This window comes from Pseudopodoces humilis, chromosome 10 (assembly GCF_049639895.1).
Source record: "Pseudopodoces humilis isolate 2021_Gansu_Grassland_sample_001 chromosome 10, ASM4963989v1, whole genome shotgun sequence".
NCBI classification, from domain to species: Eukaryota; Metazoa; Chordata; class Aves; order Passeriformes; family Paridae; genus Pseudopodoces; species Pseudopodoces humilis.
Genome location: NC_142209.1, coordinates 3,234,800 through 3,262,411, shown reverse-complemented (window position 1 = coordinate 3,262,411; position 27,612 = coordinate 3,234,800). Strand labels below are relative to the sequence as shown.

General features: G+C 43.2%; 1 protein-coding gene across 5 annotated transcripts; it reads left to right on the top strand.

The window, feature by feature from the left end:
* Positions 1-389: 389 nt before the first annotated feature.
* On the top strand, positions 390-27,612 carry SOAT1 (sterol O-acyltransferase 1). Of its 5 annotated transcripts, none has more exons than XM_088060532.1 (16): positions 390-479; positions 2,890-3,023; positions 10,381-10,439; positions 14,240-14,388; positions 14,481-14,540; positions 14,892-14,999; positions 16,691-16,973; positions 18,055-18,133; positions 18,759-18,840; positions 19,496-19,541; positions 20,623-20,752; positions 21,163-21,260; positions 21,740-21,838; positions 22,331-22,466; positions 23,247-23,392; positions 24,175-27,612. In XM_088060532.1, the coding sequence occupies exons 2-16, from the start codon at positions 2,900-2,902 to the stop codon at positions 24,229-24,231; spliced, it is 1,656 nt and encodes a 551-aa protein (XP_087916658.1). In that variant the 5' UTR covers positions 390-479; positions 2,890-2,899; the 3' UTR covers positions 24,232-27,612. The 5 variants fall into 5 exon arrangements, with proteins under 5 accessions (XP_087916658.1, XP_087916660.1, XP_014113066.1 ...); XM_014257591.2 differs by having other exon boundaries at positions 416-479; positions 2,894-3,023; XM_014257590.2 differs by lacking the exon at positions 390-479 and adding an exon at positions 600-808.

Below are 27,612 nucleotides of genomic sequence, written 5' to 3'. Positions count from 1 at the left end.
TCCAAAACCCACTGGCTACTGCTTTATCCAGAACCCACCGTTCTTACAGTAGGTCATGGACCAGCGTACCAATTTCCATGCCAAGTGTGTAGCTTACTGATAAAACTTTGACTCCCGAGCATTTACCAACCTTAGGTGTTCCTTCACCCTTAACGGAGGGTCACCACATTTTTGGCCCCTCTCCTCCCTCACTTGACTTCTCGCCTCAGGAGCGCCGGGAGGAAGCGGCGATACCTGAGGGCGGGGGAAGCGGGAAGCTGAGGGGAAGGGTGGGGGGCGCCCCACGTGCGCCTCACGTGCCGACCCCCCTACGGCGCGCGCCCCCCGCCCCCGCGGAGCCGCCTCCTCGGCCAATGGGCGGTGCCGCCTCTGGCTCCGCCCCCTGCGCCGTGACGTGCGCGAGCCCCGGGAAGAGGCCGCGGCGGGAGGAGCGGGCGGCAGCGGCGCGCGGAGCAGGCAGCGGCTCGGCTGCCCCTGAGGTGACGCTGCGCGGGCTGCCCCGACCGCGGCACCGGCCCCGGGAACGTGTCCGCGCCGTCCCGACCCCGCAGGAAGCGGCTCCCGCAGCCGGCTCGGGGCTGGGGCTCGGCGGAGGCGCGGGGGTGTGCGGGGAGGTAGCGGAGCAGGGGCTGGCTCGGAGCCTCGGCAGCGCTTTGGGCAGCTCCCAGCGATATCCTCAGGCTTCGGCTAAAAAGCCTTTTCCTGCTGAGTGTTGTGCGCGTTGCGGATGAGCTGTGGAATGACCTTAACTTTGGTTTGTGGAGTGACCTTAACTTTTGTTTTGGTCCCTGTCTGGTTCGCTCTGCAGGTACCGAGGGTCCGGGTCTGCTATGCCCGAGGGCCAAGAGTCGAAGGAAAACTTCAGAGAGCTGAAAGTTTTTGGGATGATGTTGCTATTTAGTGTGATTAGTATTGGAGGCAGGAGAGTGCAATTAAGTGGTCTTTAAGGTCCCTTCCAGCCTAAACCATTCTACGATTCTTAGCTGTTCCATACTGAGTCTTTTGAAATGCGAAGATGAACTTCCTGGAAAGTGTTGCTTTTCTCCCAAGGCATCTTCTAATTCATTGCCGGTTTGCCACAAGGGAAGACGAAGAAGCTCAAGGTCTCTTGGCCCTTTACGAGTACAGTAAATCAAGTACCAGTGAAATCAGAGGCGATTTCCGCTAGGAAATCTGTTAATGGGTCTGTAGCTCTACAAACTTCATCTGCAGTTGTGGATGTCCTCAGAGTGGGGTGAAGGGAGTGACTGTTCACTAATTTGTGAGGAGCGATTTCCTCTTGTGAGTGGGGTGGTGAACATCTTGGAGTTATCCTGGCATTGTGCCATGAATGTTTAGATTCTAGCAGAGATGGGAGGGAAGGGCTGATGCCCTCTTTAGGCTCTGATGAGCTGATAATTGCTTAGGTACTCTGTTCATATGGGAACTAGCCTTGGAAAATGTTTGTTTTCATAGATTTCCCCTAGCCGACTTCGTGTTTCGGTGAGAAAAAGGCTGTGCTGTAATAACTTAGCCTGAGTTATTAACTCTTTAAGTTAATTCTTTTAATTTTTATTTCATGCTACACTTGAGTTTTCTTCCCCCCACCCCAAGACTGGTTAGTTTTAGTTCCTTTCTGTTAACCTTTCAGTAAGATACTGTAACCACTCTGCACCAATGAGTGCCTTCCTAACCTCTTGAAGAAGGCGAAAAGTGTCCTGAGACAAGAGTTAAACTTCTGGTCCTCTGAGCTGGAAACCTCACCCATTTATTAATTTTTTGTTTGGTGGTGGATGGTGTTTGTCCCCTGTATGCTGTGTAGCCTGAAAGAAAAATAGGAGACTCTCCTAGAGGGACAAACACAGGAAGTTCTGAAAACCTCTGGTCATAGTTTTATTTCCCTTTTGCAGATGGGCCAGCCTCCTTATTCTGAGGAAATCCATCCTTAATTAGTTTTTTCACCAGTTCCTGAGTTTTCCTGGTCTGCCTGTAAGAGCTCATCTGTGCTGGTGCACGTATGCTGTTCACTAGCAGCTAAACACATCTGCTGCAGAGTTTGTGCCAAGATGAAAATATATATCAGGCTTGAAAATGTGCTTACATACATGCCTGTGAGGTTTTCTGGAAAAAATGTGCAAATTGTCCCTGGCTGTAGCTACATCTCCAAGTGATTCTTGCGTTGAATTTTGTGGAGTGTTCTGGGATAGCACTTTGTGACCAAATTAGAATCTCCTTGTTCACTTCTCTCATTAGCTGAGAATTTTGTTTTCATGCTGCATGTGGTGCTTCAGGTATTCCCTGGTGGCAGCTCTGTCTCCAGCAGTGACTTTTGTCATTGAAAGTGCTGTGGTTCAAACCTGATTCTCTTCCTGTTTTCCCTTGGTTTGCAACACAACTGTTGTCTGGCCAAGCAGAACGCAAGGATCCATTGAGGAAGCTGCTCCTGCAGCAGCAGCTGAGAACTTGACAAGGGGCTTGGCTCAGGTCCAGTATTGCTGGTGATTCCACAAATTGAACCTGCCACATCTTACAGGAGACAAGTCTTGATGTCCATCTGGCTGTCAGAAAGAATTGCAAAGGCTTTTTTGTCATTTTAAAGATTTTGCAAAAGCTTAAGTTGTTTTAAGTAGTTATAAAGTCTGTAGGGAAGACAGGATGGTGTGGGGAGATGTTTTGGTTGTGGTAGAGGAACTTACTTGGTTACTTGTTCCTGTCCTGCTTGTAGTAAGGGAAAGGAAGTGTGATCAACAGTAAATTACTAATTCAAGTGTGTGCTGAATTTCCTCTATCCTCCCTCTGAATTCATAATGAAGGGAAGAAAATCTAACTTCAGTATAAAAACAGCTATGTAAATATATTATTGAACAATAAATGAGATTTTTGTCATTAATTATTTCTTTTCTGCTCTAGCTAGGTAACCATGGCAGGTGATGATTGTGTAAGGAAACGCCAGTCTGGCTCCACTGCAACCTGCAAGACCCCTGAGAATGAAGAAACAGAGAGAAGACCTGAGAGTGAGAGGTCCTTTCAAAACTCAAGCAATGGTGAGACCCAGTGGCTCAGCACTGGTTGCGTCTCTGGCATGTGATCACCTTTAAAGTGCTCTTTCTACTCACGGCTCTGCCTCTTTGCACCTTCATTTCTGTTTTTCTGTCTCTGGGAGGGCTGAAGGTGGAGGTCCCTGTGTCCCAGCTGCACCCCTTCAGCAGGTGTGGGTTGTCTGGGGTGCTGTTCTGCAGAGCTTTCCCGCAGGAGCTGTGCACTGCAATGCTTGCAGGGATCTAAAACAGTGATTAATTGTCACAGGAGGAAGAGATTCATTAATGCTGTAAATGGTGCAAATGCCTCCTGGCAACACTTTTGAGTAATCCTGGTAAATGCTTTTTCTGGGACTTCATCTCGCCTCCTTTACAACCTTTAGGTATGTGACTTCTCAAGATGGAAGAAAATGGTCTTTAACACACCATGCTAAGGTGGTGTGCCCACCTGACAGACAGGTGGAGGTAGGATGCCCCAGAGAATGATTCTCTGCTGCTCTGGGATTCTGTTCATGTCAGGACAGCTCCCTTTTATTCAGATTCAGTCCTGGCTACCAGCAAACTGAACAATAAACAATTGTGCCTGTGTTCATTTGTTTTGTGGTCAGCTTCCAAGTTAAGTGGCTTTAAGTTGGCTTTGTGGAAGGATCACTGCTGCCATGCCCTTTTCCTTGGGTTGCAGGAACAGTTGTGTGGCACCATGAGTGGTTTTTCCTGTGGACTCTGTGACCTCTCTAATTCCTGGTTTATGCTGTACCACGCTCCAGCCCGGTGATAGGGAGGTTGCAGATGAAACTGCAGCTTGTTTCCTTTCTCTTTGTGAGACAGATTTAGCAAAAAGCTAAAGTAGTTTATCACAATGTGCCATGTGAGTACAAGATCCAAAACCCTGGTGCCAGTGACTCAAGGAGATAATTCTCACTGATACGCTTCTGGATTTCATCACTATTTCAGTAGGACTTCTTTCAACTGAAATGGAAGTTGGAGCAAGTTTAAGTTCAGGACAAGTCAGGTTTCTTATGAAAGTCAAATGCTTTGGAGACAAAGCCATCCCACAAACTGCTTGGAGAACTGGGGTTTTAAGATGTCGGTGGCACAGTAATTTTAATTGGATCAAATGGGATTGTATTAGAAAATTCCAGGGAGTTGGTGTCTATTGGAATCTAGTGATGCTGGGTTTGGGAGTAGAGTTCTACCACTTAAACCTTTCAGTGTGTGGAAACTCCTTAATTGTAATGAATAAAGGGCAAGTAATAAATAGAGCAGTGATAATTAGGACTTGATGGGTGGGTGTGTCTGTCTTTACAGGCCGTTCATTTTAACACCTCCGAGATGTGGCAAAACCTCACTGCAGGTGAGATACTGTGAGTGTGTAGCAAACAAACATCTGGGGTAGATCTCTTGAAAGTGTCAGTGTGCCTGGTGGGTTGGCTTGGAACACTGCAGTGTGGTTTTAATCCCATACAAACTGCAGTGAAGGACAGCAGGGAGGAATCCTGGTTAATCAATCAAGAGTTGTGTGCATCTTACCTGCCAAGGTTGCTGCCAGTTTAGCAGAGGTGTCACAAAGTGCTGCTTTGCTCAGCTCAGTGTTGATGACAACAGGAATAACACAGGGAGGTAGAAGGCATGAATCTGATGCCTTGAGGCATGGGAGAAAGATGCATCCCTCTGGTCAGGAATTCCTCTGTACAGGGGAGTAAAATCAGCAGCTCTGTGACCCAAAGGTTGAAGATTTATGAAGCTGTTCATGAGTTGCAGACAGTGGCCTCTTCATGTAGTCCAGGGTGCCTGTGTAACTAGGTAGGACTTTCATGGCTGAGGTGGGAGAATTTCTCAGAAGAAGCAGGCACAGATGTTTTTCTCTTTCTTTTGTCCTGGCCATTCTCTCCTGAATACCTGTTTCTAAGGCTAGATGTGCTGATGTGCACAAAGGCAGTGTGAGGCTAATGATCTGCTGTCTGGCAACAGCTTTTTTGTATTGTGTCAACTTAATGCTGGGTGTTGTGATGAATTTAGACAAAATGCATGTTTGTTGCAGTTAAGGGATTCTAGCCAGGCCAAGAAATGCTACAATATTTACTTCTGTACAGTTTGTGGCAGTTATTGCTGTAGAAAAACGAAACCATTAATGTGATTGCCCATTCTTGATCCTCTCTGATTATAGCAAACACAATCTCCTTTCTACAGTAAGGGTTGAGGTGTTGAGGGCCAACTGACTTGTTTCCAGAAGTGTGTGAAGTTTCTACAGAAACTTTTGAGCCCTTAATCCTTTCTTCATTAAAACTTAAATCCATTTGGCTGATCTGAAATTGCTTAGAGGAATAATTTTAACACATGTATTGGCTTTAGAGCTACAGTAGGTCTGACTCTTCCATTTGTGCAGTTGAGGTTATTTTTTTTTTCTTGACTCTGCAGTGTTTCTGAAGGCTGTCTGATTGTTTGGGTTCTAAGATCAAATGGTTTTTACTCAGGTGCCCAATTTTATAGAAGTGTGGAAATATTCATAACTTAGAGATTGCCATAAGATTTCTTCTGTGCCTTGATTTGTTTCTGTATTGTAATTATTCAGCCTGCAGTTTCACTTTGACAGAGTAGCTCAACTTCAGTCTTATACATCACTTCTCTTCTTTGAATTAGGTCCGGTGTTGTAATTAAACAACTAATTTGGTCCTGGCTTAGAGTCAGCAGATGATCTAGGTGGCAATAATCCCCTGTCAAAAGCCAGGCTTCTGTAATAAGATTAGTCTTATGTGTTTTCAGCAGGAGATACATAGAGAAATATAAAACTGTTCTGCCTAATGGGATATTGGTATCAGACTGTACCAGTCACCTGGAATAAGCCTAACAGAAACTGCATGGACAGATCTTAAAAGGGTAGAGAGGATGTGGATCATAAGTGTACACATGAATGCCTCTAAAATGCTCAGATAGTCCATTCAGAGCAGTAAAATGGTGGGTTTGGAATCTGTTCTTGTTTGCCCAGAAATCAGGGAAGGACTGGAAGTGTCTCTGGAGGCTGATCTGCAAACAAGCTATGTGGCATATCTGGTGTGAGTAAGCCTGACTGGTAGTGCTGATCTTAGAAAGAGGCTGTTATCTTCCAGTGGAGAGGTTACTATCGATCATCCCTGGTGCAAAAGTTCATGGTGATGCACAAATTGTGTGCCTACAGAGGGATGGAGGAGGAGAGAGCTCTCCAGCAGGGATCAATTTGGAAAGATTTAGCCTTTGCTGTATGACTCACAGCAATGAGTGTTCAGTGTTTCAACAGGCTTCTTGCAGATTAAGCTTCTTGAATTGAGTATCTGGGATGTGTTTCTGAGAGATAGATCAAAAAGCTGTTTTGTCTAGGTGGATTCTGGTAATTCTGGGGGGTATCATGTTTTGGACCCTGTGGGTTGGGTGAAGGCTCAGCAGTTTCTTGTGAAGAGCCTATGGACATGGTAGCATAATGTAGAGAATGTTGGTGTTCCTTCCTGCTAGTGAAGAGGCTGTTTGGGTTCCATGGCCCTGCAGAACTGACTTCTTAAGCCAAATACTTGCCCAGCTCAAGTGCAGTGACCTATGGGCTGTGAAATCTTTAAACAGATCAGCTGAGTCTAATCATAACTTGCCTCTATTTGCTGTGTGGCCAGATAAATTACTATATATAAGAATAAGGGCTCATTAGCATCAAATTAATAATGTGTGTTGCATTGTAGCAATATGGAACTCCTCCCCTTTACAGTAGCCTTGCACTAGATTGGCTTTAATGTTGCTTTGCTTCTGATAGATAACATCTTCAGTGTTTTTAGAGGGGGAGTCTTTAAATTCAGGTGACTGACAGTAAAGAAGTCCTTCTGCCTGTGTTGTTTTAACCTCTTGAATGGAAAACTGTCTTATCAAGAAGTAACAAAGCTGGTTTTTTTTGGATCCCAAGCTGCAGCCCAAACATCATGAGTGATTCTCTACCCATTTCAAATGTCATTTATCTGTAACATGTGCAAGAGTGGGTTGAAAAAGGGACAACAAGATCCTTTAGAAGAGGTATTTTGACAGTCTTGTGAAACTACAGTTGCTCAACTTCTCAACAATTAAGAGGCTTTCTCAATCTTCAGGTGAATTTTTTTATTGGCTTGGTTTTCAGAGGGAAACAAAGCTTACAATTAAAATTGTTCATTAATTGTTTCTTCTGACTTTTGAGCCTGTTTGGCATTTGGTCTGTACAGAGGAGTCACATTCTAAAAGGATCAAGCCCAAGACCATGGTCCTCTAAAGATCTTGTTAATGCTCTCGCTGATGGGAAGGGAACCCAATGCCATTAAATAAAAATTTCTCCCTGTGAACCAAGTTCTTTCAAAGCAAGCCCTGATTAAACCTCCTCTGAAATTGGCCACTATTTCATACTAGTCTTCAAGACAACTTTCTCATGACTTTAAATGTATTTTCTGTCTTCTTAAGTCATATCTCAACTTCTTTTAAATGCAAAGATGTGCCTCCTCGTATGGTTGGAGCCTCGAGTCCATTTTTCTGTAATGCTGTTGCAACCCCAAAGTGATACAGAGGGATCCAAGTTTCATTTGCAGGGTAAAAGGAAAGTGAAGATTTGGGTTTCTCAGCAGTGCACATTTCCTTTTAGACTCAAAATCATGTGATGAATCTCTTCTCCAGTGACCTGACAGAACATAAATGTCTTGTGCAAGGGAAGATGAGCGATTAAAGATGATGTGCTTGTTCTCTGGTATCTGCCTTGTGACACAGCTGGCTTTATGGGGTGATGCAATACAGCAGAATGGGTTGGTTTGGGGTGAGTTTTCTTCTACAGAGGATTTTGTGTTCAGAAAGACAAGTTCACAGGTGAGTTTACTTTGTCATATGAGTTGCTTAGACTGAAGCCATGTAGATCTTGATTTTAAAACCTATGAAAAGATCCTATGTTTCTAACCTTTTGCGTGCATGCACACTAGTATGAGGGCAACTAAAGTGACAGGAGGACACTTCAAATTCCAGTTTAGCAATTACAGCATCAGCAGGTCGGAGACTGTCCTCATTTCTTGTACAACCACTAAAGCTGGATATTTGGCATATGTAAACCTATACCAAATTTTAAGGCCTTGTAGTCTAAAAGGCTGTTTTATGTCTAAAAAGAGCCATGACTGGGTAGTTTTTAATGTGAGTTTTTAATGACTGAGGCTTCAAAGGCAAGATCTGACAGGAAATATATGGTCAAAGAACTGGTATTTTATTTTTAGCTTATCTTGAAAAGGAGATAATGCAATTCTTTAAGTCCCATGTGTCCTGTCCTCTTTGGCTGTTGTTGGGTGGCCTCAAGCAAACTTGATATCATCTTGAAGATTGGCAGCTGGGCAAGGGACACAAATTCTCAGCTTTTTTCAAGGACAAGGTTAGTTGTTCTTTGAGCTCAGCAGCTCTGTTTTGCTTTCTAGCAGGTCAGCACAAGGTGGTTCTTCCCATGGTAATAATAGAAGGAGTGGGCCAGGAATACAGCTGTGGAGTGGCACAGTGAGGGAGTAGAGCCACTGAGAACATCTGAAGGGGATGCAGTTCTGCTGCTTGTAGAACAACTTAACTTATATTTCTTAAAAGTGCTGGGGGAGTATCTGTTTGAGACCAGCAAAGTGCATGAGCTGAGCGGGTTAAGGGTATCTCACATTCTTCTCAGATTGTTTTCCAAACTGCTGCTGTTCTGCAAATGTAACAGCACAATGAGCTTAAATGCTGAAGTGTTTGAGGTTTTTTTTCTCTTGGAGGTGAGATGCTTAGCAACCAGTAGTTCTATTTTTGTAAAAATGGATCTTGGATGCAGCCAAAATCAATGGTGTTAAGCAGTTTCCTTGTTTGTTGTTACATTAGAAGTCTGCTAAGTAATAGGCAGTTGTTGTTGGTCTGTCCTTAAGTCTACAGCTTGTGTAGCAGATAGAAAAAAAATCAAAATTCCTGCAGACAGACAAAAATCAAAATTCCTGCTTGATCAGTGGGAAGGGAAATGAATACTAACAATTGAGCATGTCTGTGCTGAAGATAACATTCCTCGTGTTGTACTCTTTTCCAGTACTGGAATTGGAGTTACCTCTGAAGCAGATCTACCTAAAATACTTAAAATGAGTTGTTCAAACAGGCTGACTGAGACTCCTGAGCATCACAGAAGCACTTCCTGCTCTGAAAATGAAACTGCATTTTGTGTAGAGGCTGTGCTCATACAAGGAGGCCACGTTATGCACCGTAATAGTGCTATCAGTCTTGTTTTCTTGTCTCACAGCAGCACAACTTTGGCACCTCTACAGCAAATCTGTTGGCTCATGCTTCTCTGGAATCTTATTAGGGAATCACTTCAGTACCTTCTTTTTCTAGAAGTGGTAATGTTGTCTTAGAAACCAAACATGCAAGTTGTAATGCTGGCTGTGTGTTGGTGTGTAAGGTGGTGCTGTAGCTATAAATGCCAAAGGATATGAACAAGGCGAGGTTTGCTGCTATCTTTTCATTCTGACTGGTGTTTTAGGGGGATGGATGCTGCTGCTTCAATCTTAATTTTCCTTCATGTGCAAGACTCTCTGTTTTAACAAAAGTAACTTTATCTTCTGTATTGTTGTTATTGGAGAAGTGAAACACCAGCAGGTGCTTGTCACAGCTGGTCCGAAATGTCTGACCTGTGGGTGTTGTTCCTCTTGATGTCACAGAGGAATCTCAGATGTGTAGTTTTTAATGGGAAAGAAAGGTGGCTTTTGAGGCTTTACCTATTGGCCAATGGTGTTAGTAATGACAAAAGTCAGATTATATTGATGGCGTGTTACACCTGACTGTTTACTTAAACAGTGAAACATGTTAAGAACTACAGTTACATTGATATCTAGCACTTCTCCTGGGGGATATAAGGAGTGGGAATAGCCAGGATAACTGCCCAACTTGCCATTCAGCCTGTCTTAGAGTTGATCATGGTATTTTACTAATAGCTGTGACTGACTGCCTTGTCTGTTGGCAATGTAGAGGCCTCCAGACAAACTAACCTTATGTCTGGTTAAGATAAAACCCTGATAAAAAATGAGCACACTTGGAAATGACCTTCTGAGGGTCATTCTGATTGCTGCTTCAAGGCTGAATATGTTTAAGGACCTTGGAAAGATTTGCAGAGTTGCTGATGAAAATTAAAATCCAGCATGTTCTCAGCTGTTGACTGCCTTACATTGCTGTGATCCTAAGATAGGTGGTCATAGTTTATGAACTTCCTGCAGCTTTGATTTGAATTTAGTGGGACCTATTAGAAATGCTACTGAAAAATCAGTGTCTGAACTACTGTATGCCGTGCTTGTTATGTTTTCAGACATGCAATTAAAAACATTCAATATTTGCTTTCCTTCCATAGGCTGGGTTGATGTCGACCATGTGATAACGAGGAAAATGCAGCTCATAGCAGAAGCTGAGGTAAACACAATAATTGCTTGTGTTGGGGAGCAAGACAGTTGACCCTGGAAGTCTTTTGGAGAGTCACTAGCCCTGGAACACAAATAGCCCTATTCAATCCTAGCTCGAGTGCAGTGACTTTTCCGCAGCCCTCTTTCTCTCTCCCACTTTGCACAAGAGGGGTAGCGTTATGTAATGAGGTTCTGTCTTACTTGACCCCAATAGGTTGAAGTCCAAAGATAAGAATGAACTTTGAGACCTGTAAATAAAATGGAAATTGCCTTACCACTAACTTTTGGCGGTGTGATGATTAGCCACCCTGCTTGCATATTGAGCCTTTAAAATGCTCTGTGTCCTGCTGTCCATTGAATAAAGGGCAGCATGGAGCCTGCATCCCACAGCTTCTGCTGCCCTGGCTGTGGAGATAACCTTCCTTGAGCTTTGGTCTCATTCTTTTTGTCAGTGAACAATATCCTCAAAGAAAATAGCACTGGGTATTTCTGGCACCATCTGCATCTGTGTGGGCTGTCTTTGTCTTAGATTATATTATGGTGATTTATGCCCAAATTAAATGAAATTGGCTAAGGATGAACTGCACCCTCTTTGTTAACCATTGTTTTGTGGCACCTGTGTCCTTCAGGGCGAATTGCCCTGCACTCTTGCATAATTTTATTGCAGAAAATTCTGTGGTAAATCTGAAGTAATCTAATTGTGCCATCTTGACATAAATAGTAGGGAGTGGATACTTAGAGGGCAGAGAAAAGTACCTTGGCATTTGTAAGATATTTTCCTGAGTTTCTAAAAGGAGTTTCACTCTTTTTTTTTTTTCTTTTTCCCTTTTTCTCCCTGCCTCTATAGGTGATGTGTAATTTATAATAGGTATAACTAAAGTGTATTTAAATGGTCTTTTGCAAAACGCTGCTTTTTTTGCTAAAATTCCTAAAACTCAGCCCTTTAGAAGGGTAGTCAGCTTAGAATTTTATTTTGGATGTTGTCTTATCCTGTTTATTCTTCCTGAGAACAGGAGATCAAGCCTGGTAACTTCTGTGCAGACAAACAATCGTTAATCACTTTGTTTGCAGTGGGTGTTTGCAGGAGAAGGCTTTCACTGTAAAGCACAAGTAGCTTTGGAAGTTCCAGGGAGCACTAGCTGGTTGCAAGGGGACAACTTGACCTTGGATTTCTTTCTTCAGGAGTGTCTCTTGTTTTTTTTTTGTTTTTTTTTTCTGGTCACCAGCTTTGAGAGACAATTCATAGAAAACCTGATTTCTTGCCCACAAAGAAAATCCTAGAAAACCAGTGGTGTTTTAATTGCTGAAGTTTCTCCCAAAACTCAGGGAGTTCAGGTTTTAAGCTTTGAGTTATGCAGCTTGCAGATTTGTTTCAGGTGCCTCAAGGCTGAGGGGGAAAAAATACACCCTACTGCAAATACCTGAGAATTTAAGTGCTGGGCCCTTTTGCTGTGGGAACCACTGAACAGAGACTTGGATTGCGGTTTACCTTTTCTGTGACAGGTATCTAAATTCTAGGCAAATGCTTGGCTTATGAAAAGCCTGATCAAGATGGAAATGGGATTTGTAGGAGCTGCATAGGAGGCCTTCAAGCATCTGCAGTCTAAAAGTCTAATTTTATTCATTCTAAACATGGTTGAGAATGGTGTGTTCTGTCCCTAGGTCAGGGCTGGGTGTTGTCACATGTCAGTGACAAAAATTACTAAATCTGTTAGAATGAGTGAAGTTCTGGGAAAATGTTGCAACTTTATAAGTAAGGGTCACTTCCCTCAGCTTTCTCTGATGTGTCATCAATTTTTTATTATTGGCCAGCTTCTGCTTTTGATGGCATAGCTTTGAGGGTTTTTGGTTTGTAATTACAGTTAGTTACAATTGCTGTAGGGTCTGTACTCTGGTTTGTATTATATTTAATCTATTAAAAACTTATGTCCTGCTCTGCCAATCCAAACACCTGCATGTGTTGGTATCAGCCCTGGAGGGCTGTGTGAGGAGAGGCAATCTCAGCTGAGTACCAGCCAAAAGGAAGAGGTACTTTAAGGAAATATCACTTGCTAAATCCTCACTTGAGGAGAGATTAGGCTGAAAAAAAAGGAGACAATATTAAAAAAAAAAAGAAAAAAAAAAGGTGTTTTCATGGGAATGAATAGTGCTTTGTTTAGCATAGAAATTTGAGTGCTCCAACAGAAGTAGGAATTTCTATTTGACTTTTTCATAGAGATATGTGCATGTATGCTGTAAAATCAGGCCGTACCAGAGACCACCAGAGTTTTCTGTTACAGGTTATATTCACAAGTACTCAATATTTGTTGGGTTTTTTGTTTTTCTTTCCTCCTGATTTTAAAGGAACAAGTTCATATCTCTTGTAGAGACAATCCTCTGCGTCCCAGGAAAGCAGTATCTAAAAAAAGTAGCCAGATCCTAAGAATTTTGTTAAGCACTGGTGAAGCTTATTTAGTCTATTCTGGAAGTGGCCAAACAGGAGAAATTTTTTTTTTTTGAAGTTAAATAATAATCTGCTCCTTCTCCTACTGCAGCTTTTGTTTCAAGAGATCTCTCTGGACCTGGAATGATCTAACTCCTATCTACTTTCTTATCTCGAAGGTTGAAGATTCTCTCTGGAATGTAGCGTTCTAATCCATTGCAACTTCAGGGTCTTCTGCTTGTATGTGGTATCACTTCAGATTGTCTTGTATTTTCTGCCAGTTAAACCTACTTGGCTGTTGTCACATTAAATAGGAGCGTTTTGTAAGAATACATCATCTGTTCATGTATTTTATAGGATCATGGAATAGTTTGAGTTGGAAAGGACCTTAAAGTTCATCCCATTCCCTGCCATGGGCAGCAATGCCTTCCACTAGACCAGATTGCTCAGAGCCCCATCCAGCCTGGCTTTAGATGCTTCCAGGGGCAGCCACAGCTTCTCTGTGCCAGGGCCTCACCACCCTCATAGGGAAGAATTTTTTCCTAACATCTGATTTAAACCTACCTTCAGCCAGTTTGAAGCCATTTCCCCTTGTCCTGTCACTATAGTTATCATGAGGAGTCCATCTCTGACTTCCCGGTAGGTCCCCTTCAGACCCTGGCAAGTGCTGTGAGGTCTCCACACACCCCTCTTCTCCAGCAACCTTGAAAACAGTTCTTTTCCTTTTCAACCTTCAAGATAAGACAGTAGATAGGAGTTAGGAATTCTGATCTGGGAAACATATGTGTTTCTTGAGCAGCTGACCAGTAGGAAGAGCAGATGAAATGATATGTAATTATCATTAGGAAGTCTTGCACCTTGAATCTGGAGGCAAACTGGAAAAATCCCAAGCAAAGGATGGTCAGACAGACATGGCTAGTAAACACTTGCATTTAGAAAACAAAACATAATGTGCAATTAGATTTTAAATAATTTCTTGAAATGTGCCTTTTGCCTGTGCTGAAGATGATGGTTGTCTGGCAGTGTTCAGGAGCTCAGGGGTTGGCTCTCAGCTTCATCATTAGGCTCATCACATTTAGTGTTTGAGGACTAAACATGAAGGAGCTAAATTCTCAGAGGTCTGATAGTCTTCTAAAAGGTCAGAGCAATTCTGTGTTGAATTTGATGGAGAAGATAAATGTTATTCAAAATTCTCTGGCCTGACGTGTGAACAGGTCAGTATAAGCCGTGGTCTTATCCAAGTAGGCCCCAGTTGTTGGCACATGGTACAGAAATGTTATCTTGATGCCTTGCTCTGTCCTGCTCCAGGATAAAAAAGGAATATAAATGTTCTATGAAATTGTATTCAGTAAGTTAAAGAGTTTATTGCTGTGTTTTTACTCTGTCAGCAACTGAAGCCAGCTTTCATGAAGGAGGTGGACAGCCACTTCACAGAATTTGTGAACAGTTTGGTGGCAAAATCGGCTCTCCTGGATTCCTCGTCTCCAGCTTCCCTTTTCCCAGCTTCCTGTGCAGAGAAGGAACTGCACAAAGCCAAGTAAGTCCCTTTTAAGCTGTTGACATAACAAGGTTGTTTCCTGGAAGTTTTATTTCCCTTTTTGTCTCAAATGTTCTCTTCTTTGTTTGCAGAAATTCAAGGGCCCCTCCGGAACACGGTAAAATCTTTACTGCCAGGAGGTCTCTCTTGGAGTGAGTAACTTAATATCATCAAAGTAATTTCATCAAATTCTCTGAAAATACCCTTGATAGCAAACTGAGCTTTTGCTTTGAGGTACTTTCCCTGCCACCACCCACAGTCTTATGTTCAAATCCATGGGGATTAATCTGTTCAAACTTCTCTCTTTCTAAAATATCTGTACTACATCATGCAAATATAAATCTTAATTACAGCCCTCTCAGTACCACTGGGATCATGGCTAATTATGCTTTGTCTGAGGATAAGCACCACTGGGATCATGGCGAATTATCTTTTGTCTGAGGATAAGCTGAGGAAGTGTCTGTGGCAGCCCAGCTGTACCTTAACTCTGGTCTCTCCCTTAGTGAGCTGTTTGAAGTGAGTCACATCAGGACAATCTACCACATGTTCATCGCTCTTCTCATTGTCTTCATCCTCAGTACACTTCTAGTAGACTTCATTGATGAAGGAAGGTAAGAATGCCCTGGAAAGAAAGGGATAAGGGCTGGGAGTAGCTCTTCCAGAGTGCCAGATGCACATGGAGCTGCAGAAAGATGCAAAAAGAAGGAGGAATCCTTCTTGGGGTGTTGTTGGAAATGTGGGTTTCAACTTGGCATGCTTAGAATATGTGCTGGAATTCCTGCTAAGAGGGTATGAGCATTTCAAATTGGCAAGCTGGATGTTAGGAAAACACTGCTAACTGATGTGTTACGTGAGAGTTGTGGCCACACAGCTCAGCCTAACGTGCTTAGTTCATCACGAGGCTGGCGAAAGGGAATGTGGAATACTTCAGTTGAGTATCTTTAACGAGACAGCAGCTTTCAGCTGCTTATGTTGCTTGAAGAAGGACTCTGCTTAGAAAAACTTCAAATACTTCAGCAGTCCTTCCTCTGTTTAAAAATGACAGTTCTGGAACACTGTACTTGTACTTAAATAAAAATAGAACTTTGTTTTTCCTGGGGAAAAATCCCAAGGATGTTGGCAGAGCCTCTGCCAAGATAGTGCTTTGCAGGTAGCCAGTTGTGAACAAAATTGTGAAAGACTGCTTTCCTCACATTTACTTGTTGCTTAAGTAGTATTTTGGCATGCTGTATCTCATGTACACAAGTAGGATTACATGTTTATCTTGCTGATTATCTGCTTTTCAGTGTACAAAACCAGAGCTGTATCTTGATTTTAACCATCGTGCCTTTAGTCTGGGTATAAGAATAGGCACATGTGCTATTGAATGTTGTTTAGCTGATCCTAACTTAGTAGTGTATGGACATTGGGGGAGAATGGGTATTTATCTTAAAATCAGCTAGGGCTGGATACCCTGATTACTTTAAAAATAATATCTGTGGTTTTAGCTAGATCTGATAATTTGGATCCAGTATGCAATTGAGCCTCCACCTGAGAAGGAATAACTTTTGCTGATCTATTCTGTACTGTCACCTTCTCTGGTCTTAGTTTAGAGGAGCTGCTGTTTCTTGTAGGAATAAGCTCTGATGGGTGTGAGAGGCAGTAAAGTTGATCAGCCTTTTGTTTATGTCCTTATGTTTTAAGCTTGATTACTGTATTCAAGCACCTGATGCACACCAGTAGGTCATATTTGGACTGACCTTCTAATGACCCTGTGCCTTTTCGGCAGCTTCTAAACTGAATCCATGTGGAATGCTCAAAAAAAACGATTAAACTATATTTGAGTGCTGGATGTTAAAATACCCTATGCCTACAGAGGCAGGGAGAAAGCCTCTTTAGGCTTAAACCCCTGGGAAGAACTGAGTCTCGGTGTAGTAGTGATGATGTTGTGGGAGTGTTCCCCAAAAGCTTTCATGGACCCTGTTTCAGCAGTGGATTGTTCAGTCACATGCTTGTTCTTAGGAGGGATGAGCTTGAGCCTACTCTTAAAGCACATGCTGATCTTAGAGATGAGTGGGATTTGAAGGTAAGCTGTGCCTGGCAGTACTGATGGCATCAGTCCTTATTTTCTGGCATACTTGAGGGTGGCCACTTGAAGCTGCCACAGATAGCCCTGAGCTGAAATTGCCACAATCACTTCTATCCAGACTGTCAAACAGTTATGATCTGGAAGCTTTGTGTTTTGTAGCCACTTAGTGGAGTAGAAGTATTTCTAATTAAAGAATGGATGCTCAAAATTTGTCGCTTTCCTTGTGCCTTCTAGGCTGGTCCTTGGATTTGATCTCCTGGTCTTCGTTTTTGGAAAGTTCCCAGTTGTCTTCTGTACCTGGCTGTGCATGTTCAGTGCCACAGTAGTTGTTCCATACAATCTTTTTGTCTGGTGGGCCCAAGGCTATTCCAGTTCTTCCCATCGTGGAGTCCACTCTTTCTTCTATGGGATGTTGTTCACACTCTTCCAAATAGCTGGGCTTGGCCTTGGACCAACCTATGTTGCTGTAGCCTATGCCCTGCCTCCAGCTTCCCGCTTCATTGTAATACTGGAACAGGTAAGTCCCTGTATCCTCTCTATCCCAGGATACATTGAATTTTATCTTCAAAGTGGAAAGGGTCCTTTTTCCTGAAGGAGTCAAATGTTGCTTTTATTCATTAAATTAAGCCAAGGCTGTGGATGCAGTATCTCTGAGACTTGGACAGTTACATCCAGCAAATCTAATAAGAAAGAGTAGAGAATAAACTTCATTTTGATCTGGAAACCACTTGTTTCCAGTATTTAAGATTTTACTGTGCATTTTACTGAAATTCCATTTATTTCTGGTTGTCTTGTGGATGCTAAGTGCTTAAAACCAATTTTAAGAACATGTTGTGCCATAGTGCACAAGGAAGCTGTAACATTCCTCTTTGAAAAACAAAACCCAAAAGCAAAACCCAAAAACATGGTCAAGAAGTGGTTCCTGTTGGTGCTTCTGTTCTCAAGAAGCAAATGTCTTGTCTCTGTAATCAGAACTTATTTGGAAGTGGAATTTTTTTTTTGTGGCAGGGAAAGAGTGGAGGTCTGGTCAGACCATCAGGTTAAAATAAGGATGGTCAGGGATGAGTTTTAAGAGTTAAGTTTGGACTGGCCCTACTTTTGGTTCTTCAGTATTAAAACTGAATTAAAAGAAAAACCTGCTTGACAGTTGTGGGCTATTTATGTGGGGCACCACCTTATACCCAGGTATTGAGCATTGCTGTACAACACAAGTAACTTCAAGGAGTCATCTAGACTTTGAAACATTCTGGCCTGCTGAAATGGAGAGGGGTTTCCCTTCAATTTTAACTTAAATGTTAGCTGATTAGTGACTTGCTGGTGTTATTCAGAGTGCTCCTGTATGTGGTGGTCCTGCATCCTGAGATGTATTTTGACTCTCCTGAGCCATGGTTGCTGCTGCATGTTTCCCCTTGCAAAATTTGGAATTCATGTCAGTTAAACAGGCTTGTGGGCAGAGGAAGCAACCCTTTCCTTGTAAAAGGGCTAAATGGGAAAGAAGTAAAGATGCTGAAGGTGTTGGTGAAAAATGTTTGATCCAGTCTTCACTGGAAAGTTGTGAAAATGAGAGCACTAAGCTGTTCTTCTCTTGGCCTTGCCAGGTTCGTCTTGTTATGAAGGGTCATTCCTTCATCCGGGAGAATGTACCCAGAGTCCTCTCCTCAGTGAAGGACAAGCCTGGTGAGTAACTTGCCCTGCTTCATTTTACCTAGCCAGCTCTAGCTTTCTTTCCTTTGCTTTGAGCTGCCCTCATGAGCTGGAGAGGTGGGATTTGAATAGGCAGGTTGAAGGTTTTGCATCATAATTTCAGCCTGAACCTTTTCATTTGTATTCAGTTGTATTAGACAACAAGCTAGACTCTTGTTCAGGTCTAAATCCTCTCTGGATCTTGAGTACATGTTCTCGAGGATTCCCTATTTCTGCTGTTAGGAGTAACAAGTATCTAGATGTTGCCTGCAGACCTCCAGTTCAGTGCTCTAGTTGAAGTGACAGTGATCACAGAACAAAAGGCCTTTTAAGCAAGGCATGCTAGAGCTGACTGGACTGGACCCACGTGTTGATAGGAAAGGAAATGTGATACCAAGGTGTTAGCAGATAGTTGGTTACCCTCACTTGTTAACTGTCCCTCGTACACACCACCTGAAAGGTCAAGTTTGTTTTATTCTCTGCCAATCCCATGCCTTTAGTTCCTGACTGAGGTTTCTGAGGTGAGAAGGGTTCTGTTTTGTGAAAGGGTACTGGGGAAACTGAACTGGCAGTGAAAAAACTGCAGAATGTTATTTTGTTTTTCATTCCCTCTTCCCAGGCACAGTACATATTCCCAGAATTTCTCAGTACCTGTATTTCCTCTTTGCTCCCACCCTCATCTACAGAGACAGCTATCCCAGGTAATGTGAGCAACAGCAAAACTAAAGTACTCTGAAAACTGAAGCCAACGTTCAGCACCCCTGGGTGTGATCAATTTATGAGTTAGAGCTTTCATAAAGATGTGGTTAAGCTGGCAAGGGCAAGACTTGCTCACAGAGTTCTGCTTTTGTTTCTCTAGTAAACTCACTTGAAGTTAAACTAATTAAGAACTTGCTACAGATTATGTAGTGCTAGACAGTTCCTGCAATAGGAACCTGTGTGTTTTATGTGGTGCTAATAAGCAGCCCTGTCTCTGAGTTTGAGGCTGAAGCCCTGAGTAGTGGGAACTCCCAAACTCTTCTGCACATTGCTGGGTTGCACTTTGGCAGTGTGAAGCCAGCAGTCCTTCACACAGCTGTCAGGAGACCCCACCTCCTACAGAACTGTACAGTGCTGCCCTCCAGATACCTTCCCATTTATGGAATTGCTGGAGTTCTGCTGTAGTTGAAGGCAAGGAATCAGCAATTTGGGCAGACATCCCTTGGATGTCAGGAAATTAAGAATTCTGGAATTCAAAAGCCTTTTTTTTTCCCCAGAGAATAGTCAATAAAATTGTAAAATCCTTCAAGTAATTGAAGTGAGGGGTTTGCTGCTTTGAGGTCCTATTTAGCTGTGATATCCTGTTCTTTTTCCTAGGAATCCCACAATAAGATGGGGCTATGTAGCTACCAAGTTTGCACAGGTGAGTGGTGCAGCTTTCTGCAGAATACACTTGTAGAGATCATCTAAGATGTGTTGCTCAACAGCTCTCTCTTTGCCATTAAATCACTGCCTGGCATGGGCTTACCAATGAAGAATACTTTCCAGTGACTAACAAATAAACTGTGATCTTGCTGCACAAGAAAGAAAAAAATTTAAATTCTTTGCTTAAACAAGCCTCCAGATAAAAAAGAGACTCTGTGTGTGTTTGTAGAGCAACACCCATGCCCTCTTTCTTCAGCCTGATTGTAGTGCACTGGCACAGCTTCCTCTCTGCAGATATTCAGAGCAATTTTGAAATCATGAGGCCTGGAGTCCAAATCCTCAGTGCTTGTTTGAGTTCAGGGTTGACTGGTTTCTCACATTTGTGGCTGTGAGCTTCAGTAGCTTCTTGTGGATGTGTTTCCAAGTAATGGATTTGTGTGACTGAAACCTTTGCTGTCACACAATGCATTTATGGTTGAAAGAGCAAAACAATTAAAAAAAAAAAAAAAAAAGGCAGCATGATCAGGCCTTTGGCTGCATGCTGCTGGACAAAGAGGATGACAGAGCACACACCTGCCTTACATCAGAGTATTTCAGCACTGACTGGCATTTTGACCTCAACATCCACAACATCAGTCCATGTGCCAGAGAAACCCTGAGGTGCTTTGGGCTGTAAGCATCTCCTTTGGAATAAAATAAAAATAAGCTTTAATACTAGATTTAACTACAGTAAGTATTTTTCAATTACTTCTGCCCTTGGTTGTAGATCAGGGGTACTTTCCCCACTTTGGCAGTGGCATGGATTTTTTGTGTCAAAATGTGAGTTGATAGGACTGGGAAAAACTGACAGCTGCTGTAGTAGAAAAGTTGATTTTGCTGCTGACTTATCAGGGTGCTCCAGGGATTGCTGTGGCTTTCTTTCTGCCTGGATTCTCAGGGAGGTTTATTGGCAGCAGTGTAAAATAAATTATTTTGACTTGTGTTGGCAGCTTCTGTTCTCTCCTAGAGCTGGCAAGTGGTGAAGTGTTAATTGTGCATTCCTGTTATGAAGTCAGGTTTTGAGGGTATTTTTGTTCCAGGTGCTTGGTTCACTTTTCTATGCCTACTACATCTTTGTGAGACTCTGCATTCCCCAGTTTCGTAACAGTAGTCAGGAAACCTTCAACCTTCGAGGGCTGGTCCTCTGTATCTTCAACTCCATCCTGCCAGGTAAGGCCTAGATCCATGTGGAGTGACTTTTATCTCCGTGGAAGAGGTGGAAGGGAGAAGTGCTTCATTTGAGTTGCATTCATGACAGGCAGAGATCAACAAAAATCTTGTGGGCAGACTGCATTATTAAGGGGTAAAACTTCAAAATCAGCAATACAAAATAAAAGCTGGGATTAAATTTAACTGTCTTTAAATCAAGTTGCAGGCTCTGGGGCAGCCTTGCTGTCGCCCTCTAGGGCGAGCAGGGCCTGGTGTGGTGAAAAACTGAAATATTGTTGTGCCACGTGTACAAAACAGTAGAGCTCATCTGTGTCAGTGCCTAAAAGAACAGTTTATGACTTTGTTAGGTGCTCTTGCTTGTGGCTGAGAGCCAACACTGCAAGACTGGCACGGATGTCCCTTTTTTCCAGGTGTACTGATTCTCTTCCTGGTGTTCTTTGCATTCCTTCACTGTTGGCTCAACGCATTCGCTGAGATGCTGCGCTTTGCAGACAGGATGTTCTACAAGGTGAGAAGCAGGAGCTGTAGTTTATAAAGCTTCTGAAAGTCATTGTCATAGTGAAAGAAAAAAAAGGAGGAAACTGAATATTGTTTTACCAAACAAAGCAACCATGGAATTTTGCTTGGTTTATGCTGTTAAGGCTTAAGTTTGTTGCTGTGCTGTAGAACAGATCTGATTTCTGCTTGGCAGTCTGAGTTGCTTTAAGGTGAAACACCCTGTGCACAAACAGAAGCACCCACCAGACCTACCCAATACCTGCATTAGCCCTCTTTTTGTTCTTTTATTACATCAGCCACTGCAGTGTGGGATAAAACCAGACCTTGATACTCCAAGTAGAATGTCCAAAGTGTGATGGAAAGCTTGGTCAAATTATTATTGTAGCTTGGTATTATTTTGATCAATAATTTTTAATTTGATATCCTAGAAAAGCCCTCTAGAATATTTTATAGTTAATTAGATTTACAGTCTTTCAATTGTGCTTTCAGGACTGGTGGAATTCCACATCCTATGCAAACTACTACAGAACCTGGAACGTGGTAGTACATGACTGGCTCTATTACTATGCCTACAGGGACTTCCTTTGGGTGAGTAACAAACAGATGTTTTCTTTTGTTAATTAAACATTCAGCTACTGGGCAAAATGGTACATTTGTCAAGATGCAGCATCCCTGTCTGTTTAGAAGCACAAAAATGTTTCACATCAGCTGTTGTGGGGAGCCACAGTGCTTTCAGAGAGATCCACTGTTCATTTCCAAGTCGTGAATGTGTGCAAAACGTGGGGCTGAGATGTAGGAATGCAGGGACTTCCTCAGCAGTCAGAACTTATGTTTCCATGAGCTGTGGTAGGTATTTAATGAGTGGGCTCAGCACAAGTACTGATGCAGGGAACCAGAAATACACCTGAAGAGAAACACCTAAACCCCAAGGTGCTCTGTAAGGCACTTAGCATTTCATATGTGCCTCTTGCCTGGAGGAGAGTCTTCCTAGCACAGGGAAGAAAATCCAGTGTGTTGCAACAATCAAACAAAAACCACAGCAGAGTAGCTCCTAATACTTGGCATTCTTCTCTCTCCCAGTTTTTTGGTAAGAAATTCAGAGCAGCAGCCATGCTGTCTGTCTTCACCGTGTCAGCTGCTGTACACGAGTATGTCCTCAGCATCTGCTTTGGCTTCTTCTATCCAGTTCTCTTCTGCCTGTTTTCATGCTTTGGAGGTAAGTTCCAAGGAAGAGAGTGTGGGAGTGGCTGTGGGATTTGTGGCTTTTTTAAGAGAAGCGTGCTTTATGCTATGATGCCAGCTGTTCCTTCAGCACTAATACTCAGTATTGTTGCCCAAGGGTTGCAATTGTGAGTCCAAGCTTTGTCAATGGATTTTTGCAGCTCAGTAGATGCACACCTATGTACACACAGAGGACTTGGAAGCCTGGGGCTTAGGTGAGCAAGGTCTTGGTGGCAAGGAAGAGAGATCTGTGTGATACTCTGCTGTTCCTGCAGTGTATACTGCAGACACTGCACAGAGTTTAACAGCACTGCTTCCTCTTTGCCAAGCTGTAGTTGAATGGCTGTGTGTCAGCAGCTTGACAGTCTTCCTCTGTAAGATCACAGTATAAGGCAACTATTACTTCACTACTGCAGTGAGGAAGAGCCCATTTAGAAGTCAGAGCTCTTGCATTTCTTTTTGTGTTTTGAGTTAGAGGGCTCTAATAAGCTGTGGGCCACCCCTGCCATGCCTTGATGACCAGTGTAGCACAGATAATGTTGATCCCTGGGGCATACACCGAGCCAACTTGTGGGCAAACTTACTGGAAGTAAATGTCAGAATCAGCTCAGAGTATTTTCTCCATTATTCCAAGCATAATCAGATTTTCATGCAGTAGCCTTGTTGCTCCAGAGATGAAGTGAAAGGGGGGAAAGATCCAGGACAATTAGTTGATCTTTGATTCTTGAATCTCAAGTTTGTTTCTGAATAATGCTTCTCATTTCTCCCTTTTCAGTGGTCTTCAACTTTACCCTGAATGACCGTCGGAAAGGGCCCTTCTGGAATGTGATCATGTGGACTTCCCTCTTCCTGGGCCAAGGTGTCATCATCTGCCTCTACAGCCAGGAGTGGTATGCCCGCCAGTACTGCCCCACGGAAAATGTGAGTGCCTGGCCCTTCCCATGGGATAACCAGCTGTGGGAGTGGCTGTCCTGCCTTGCTGTGCAGGAGGAATGGAAGATAAATGGCACAAGCCCTTTTAGCAGTGTGCTACATCCATTCCTTAGGAGTTACTTAGCCTAGAGGCTGCCTAACAGAAGTGTTTTCAGTAGTGCTTCTTCTGTAGTATTTCACTCCTTGAGACTGAGGGTGGTGTTACCCCATTTCTGAGGATATGCTCAACCTCATTTAGGCTGTGGCAATGGAACTGCAGTACTTGGCCAGTGAAGTCAGGAGAAACTTTTGTAGAAGACCCACAAAAACTGGTCCATTTGAGCCTCTCCCAGGCTAGAGTGGGTGGTGGTGGTACGTGGTTACCTGTAGATAGTTTGAGGTTTTGGTAGTGTTTTCTCCAACTCATTTTCATGGTACCAGATTCTGTTCTAGATAAAACTTCCTGCTGTCCCAGTTGATTTCAGTTTTAAGCAAAGGTATCCTTTGGCAGCCTCTATTTTAAGTTTGATTCTCCTCAGTTAAGAGTTTGCCGTCATAAATTACTTGGCTCCTTGATACAACAGGCTACTAGGCACAGTATTTACCTGATGTAACAGAACTTGTGGCTCTACTTACACTTCCAGGCACTGCTTAGTGTGGGCAGGAACAGGGTTGTAGGATGCAGAAATGTGGTTTGATCTTTCCTGTTAGAGAAGTTTGACTTCAGCAGCTCGTACCACAGCTGGTGCTGTTAGCCTGTGACTAATTTACTCCCTCTCCATGTTTTGCAGCCCACATTCCTGGACTATTTAAAGCCACGCTCGTGGTCGTGTCATATGAAGATGTGAAAATGGGGTGCTCTGGCCATGTCATCACAGAAAAACAGAGGTGTCCTCCAAGTCTTTGGACCAATGATCTAACTTACTACAGACTTTTTCTAAGGGAAGTTGTGCCTCCTGATTATTGGGGAGAAACTGTAATTTTTTTAAACATTGCTGGAGCAAGCCAGTTGACCTGGATTGCAACAGACTTCAAAGGCAGCATCTATTACATGCTGTCCCACTTTGAGCCATTTCCATGCCAGTAAAACATTGAGCTGAAGGTGGAGTCTACTGGAATCCTACTCATCCAGGAGTCCCCCCAAATTGCTGCTTTTCTGGGCAAGCTGAGTCAGATTTGCTGGTAGCTCATTGTTGGTATCCGTCCATCTTTCTTAGCCATGCCTTTGCAATTTTTTTCTCCTTTTTGGTAACGGGATGTCTACAAAACTTCTGTTCTTCATGATCCTGCCTGCCCCTGTGACATGGACAAGTGGCAGAGCAACAGGGTGTTTGCATCCTTGCTCTGAAGATGGCCAAAGTTTTCCTGGCTGGCTTCAAACTGCATCCTGTGTATGTTGGTTGCCAACAGATATAAAATGGGTGGAGGAAGAGGGATTGTCACTGTGCTGAGTCAGGTTCAGAAGCAGGGCATGGTGTGTGCAGTCTTCATATGACCTTTTACACCAAAATTTTGTTTTCTCTGTATTCATTTAGTTCCCAGCTGCCTTACAGCATTTTTGTTCTCTGAAGGCCCTTGTGACTTGAGGAGTACTTTTTCTTTTTGCTCTTCCTTTCTCCTGCTCTAGGTAATCAGTTCTTTTAACATGATTAACTTGTAAAAGAGCTTTTGCTTTAATTTGGCAGGTGCTTTAAGGTATACAGGTTGTTAAGGGTTTCTTTACTAAGAAAAACTTGAAATACTATGACCCAACTGTAAGAAAATGGGATCAACTTTACAGGTACAGAGCATGATCTTGTTTCAAATGGCCACGTGCAGTTCAATGTGCCAGCACACCTTGCCCATGTGGATTGGAGAAGTTTCTAATGCTGCTGGGGAATGAGGATTGGCCCAGAGCGCCTTTGTCACCTGCCTGTGTCTGTCCTGACATCAGAGGGGGCTTCAGGTGGAGATCAGCTTCCTGGGTACTGCCCTCTTGGTGAAGAGGTAGCACATCTTCCCACACACACCAAATAAGGCAGGGGCTTTGTGTGAGTTTGGTGTTTCCATAGCAATTTTATCAGTCAGAGTTCCTTCAGCTCCCTTGTTCTGTCAGGTGCTAAACAGAACAGGGAACTTCCAGAGTGTCTGGGTACAGATGACTCCAGTTTTACTGGAACTGTAGCTCCGATTATTGGAGATGGGGTCACCTGATGGGCATGTCTTAACTTTGGTGAAAAGGGCCACCTGACAGAGATACCAGAACTTTGGTGATAAATATTTTAGAATTACTCAAATGTTATCAGAAAATGTCATTTCCTTACTACCTACAGCCCTGTGTATTTCATACCAGCAGTATTGGGACCATTGATGGGCTTGTCTCCCAAGCCACTTCAGACTCTCCTTTGTGCTTCTGCTTTCACTAACCTCAGTCAGAAGTAACTTCATGAAATCTAGGGAATACTTCAACTCTTCCAAGTCTTCAGTAAGAAGGAACCAAGCTCTTCAGAAAGGACATTGTCCCAGGTCAAATTTGCCAAATAGTGTTTCTGTGTGAGGTTCTCCTCTGAAAACACCTCCTGCTAAAAATTGTTTGATGAAACCATTGAAGTAATTTCAGAGGAACTATATGCTCAGATTTGGCAGTATTCATATATAAAATCCTGAGAATTAAACTAATTACTTTATCATCATTCAGATTGAGTAATCTGAAATCTTTCACCATACCTTTTGTGGGAGGAAATAACAGAAGTTCTGGAACAACTAAGCTTCCTTATTGAAAAAACAGTCAGAAATACAAAAAAAACACCCTTTGGCCAAACAGTTTTGTCACCTCCTTGGTACAGGATGAGATTCAGTCCAATTCTTTTTCGTTTGGTGCTAAAAACACTTATGGGGTATCTGCACTCAGAGGTGGGGATGGATTTAGGGACTTGGTTTGCCATCTTGATAGCGTGGCAGGTCTTGATACAGTTTCAGTGTTCTCAAAAAGAGACCAAAGGATGATGGCACTTTGTGCCCTGTTGTGGTGTTTCCCTCACACGTGGCACTGTCTTATGCCCAGAAGGAATATCAGCATTTACTGTGTCAGCATCATCACTGTTTGAAGCCTGAGGGCAAGCAAAAGGCAACCAGAAAGGGATGCTCAGCTGTTGGAACTAGTCTTAGTTTTTGACAAGTTGAGGTTTTTCAGCCTTGTAGATCAAGGCATCTGGCAACCGTGCTGTCAGGGCATTAACAATTTGGATTACTTTCAATTTTGTGGGTTTTTTAAATTGCTTTTGAATGTGGGCTTATTTTCATTTTTCTCACGAGTGCTGGAGGGGAAACACTAAGTCTTTTGCACGTTGCTTATTTAATTAAAAGTCAATTATAGCACATTTGAGTTTCTTAGACTGCAAGTGCCAGAGCACTTGACCAGAGCAGTACAATGTTCTGGTCAGTGGTGAGGATGTGAAGGTTCCCAACCTGCCCATTACAAGCTCTTAATGTAATGTAATATAATATATACTGTTTTCTGTGGTTCTTTCCAACACAAGAATTGTGCAGCTTGCTTCCATGGTAACTCCCTTAGTTGTGAGGTGGGAATCCTCCAGCTTTGGAATGGCAGCCAGGACAGCTGCAGCTCCTTGCTCAATAACCTCACGAAAATCAGTGTTACTCCATCAAAATGCCTCCTGGTTTTCATGCAGAAAACAATTTCTTCCTGGGAAGACCAAAGCTCTGTGGAACCCTCATGCCTAGTCTGTCCTTTCTGTCGGGGTGTGTGGCTGCCAGCCTTGGGGGTGAAGCATTCTGAGCTGTGAGCTCTGTGCTCTCCTGTGACAGCCGTCCAAGTACAGTGTGTGCTGTGGTGGGAGCTGGAGGGATTCCTGCTGGATTTGTTCAATATTGCATGGAGTGCACCTGGCCCACCTGCTGAAGGCAAACTGAACTGGTTGAGCTCCCGCTTCTGAATGCAGATGTGCCAGAGTGGGACAGCAGATTCCAAGAGTTCCTGTGCTCTACAGCATCAAAACCAGCTCCCTGCAGACCTCCAAGCCAGCCTCAGCTCATCCCTTCTCCTGGTGCCCCCAGCCATGGTGGCCCTTCCTTGGCTGTGGCAGGGGACACCCCAACATTGGCCCTGGCGCTGGCACCAGCCGTTCCACGATGCAACCTGTACATGTTCTGTCACGTACAAGAGCTGTTTATAATCTATTGTATTACAGCAGTTAAAATATATTTTGCTATTAGGGGAGGAAAAGAAA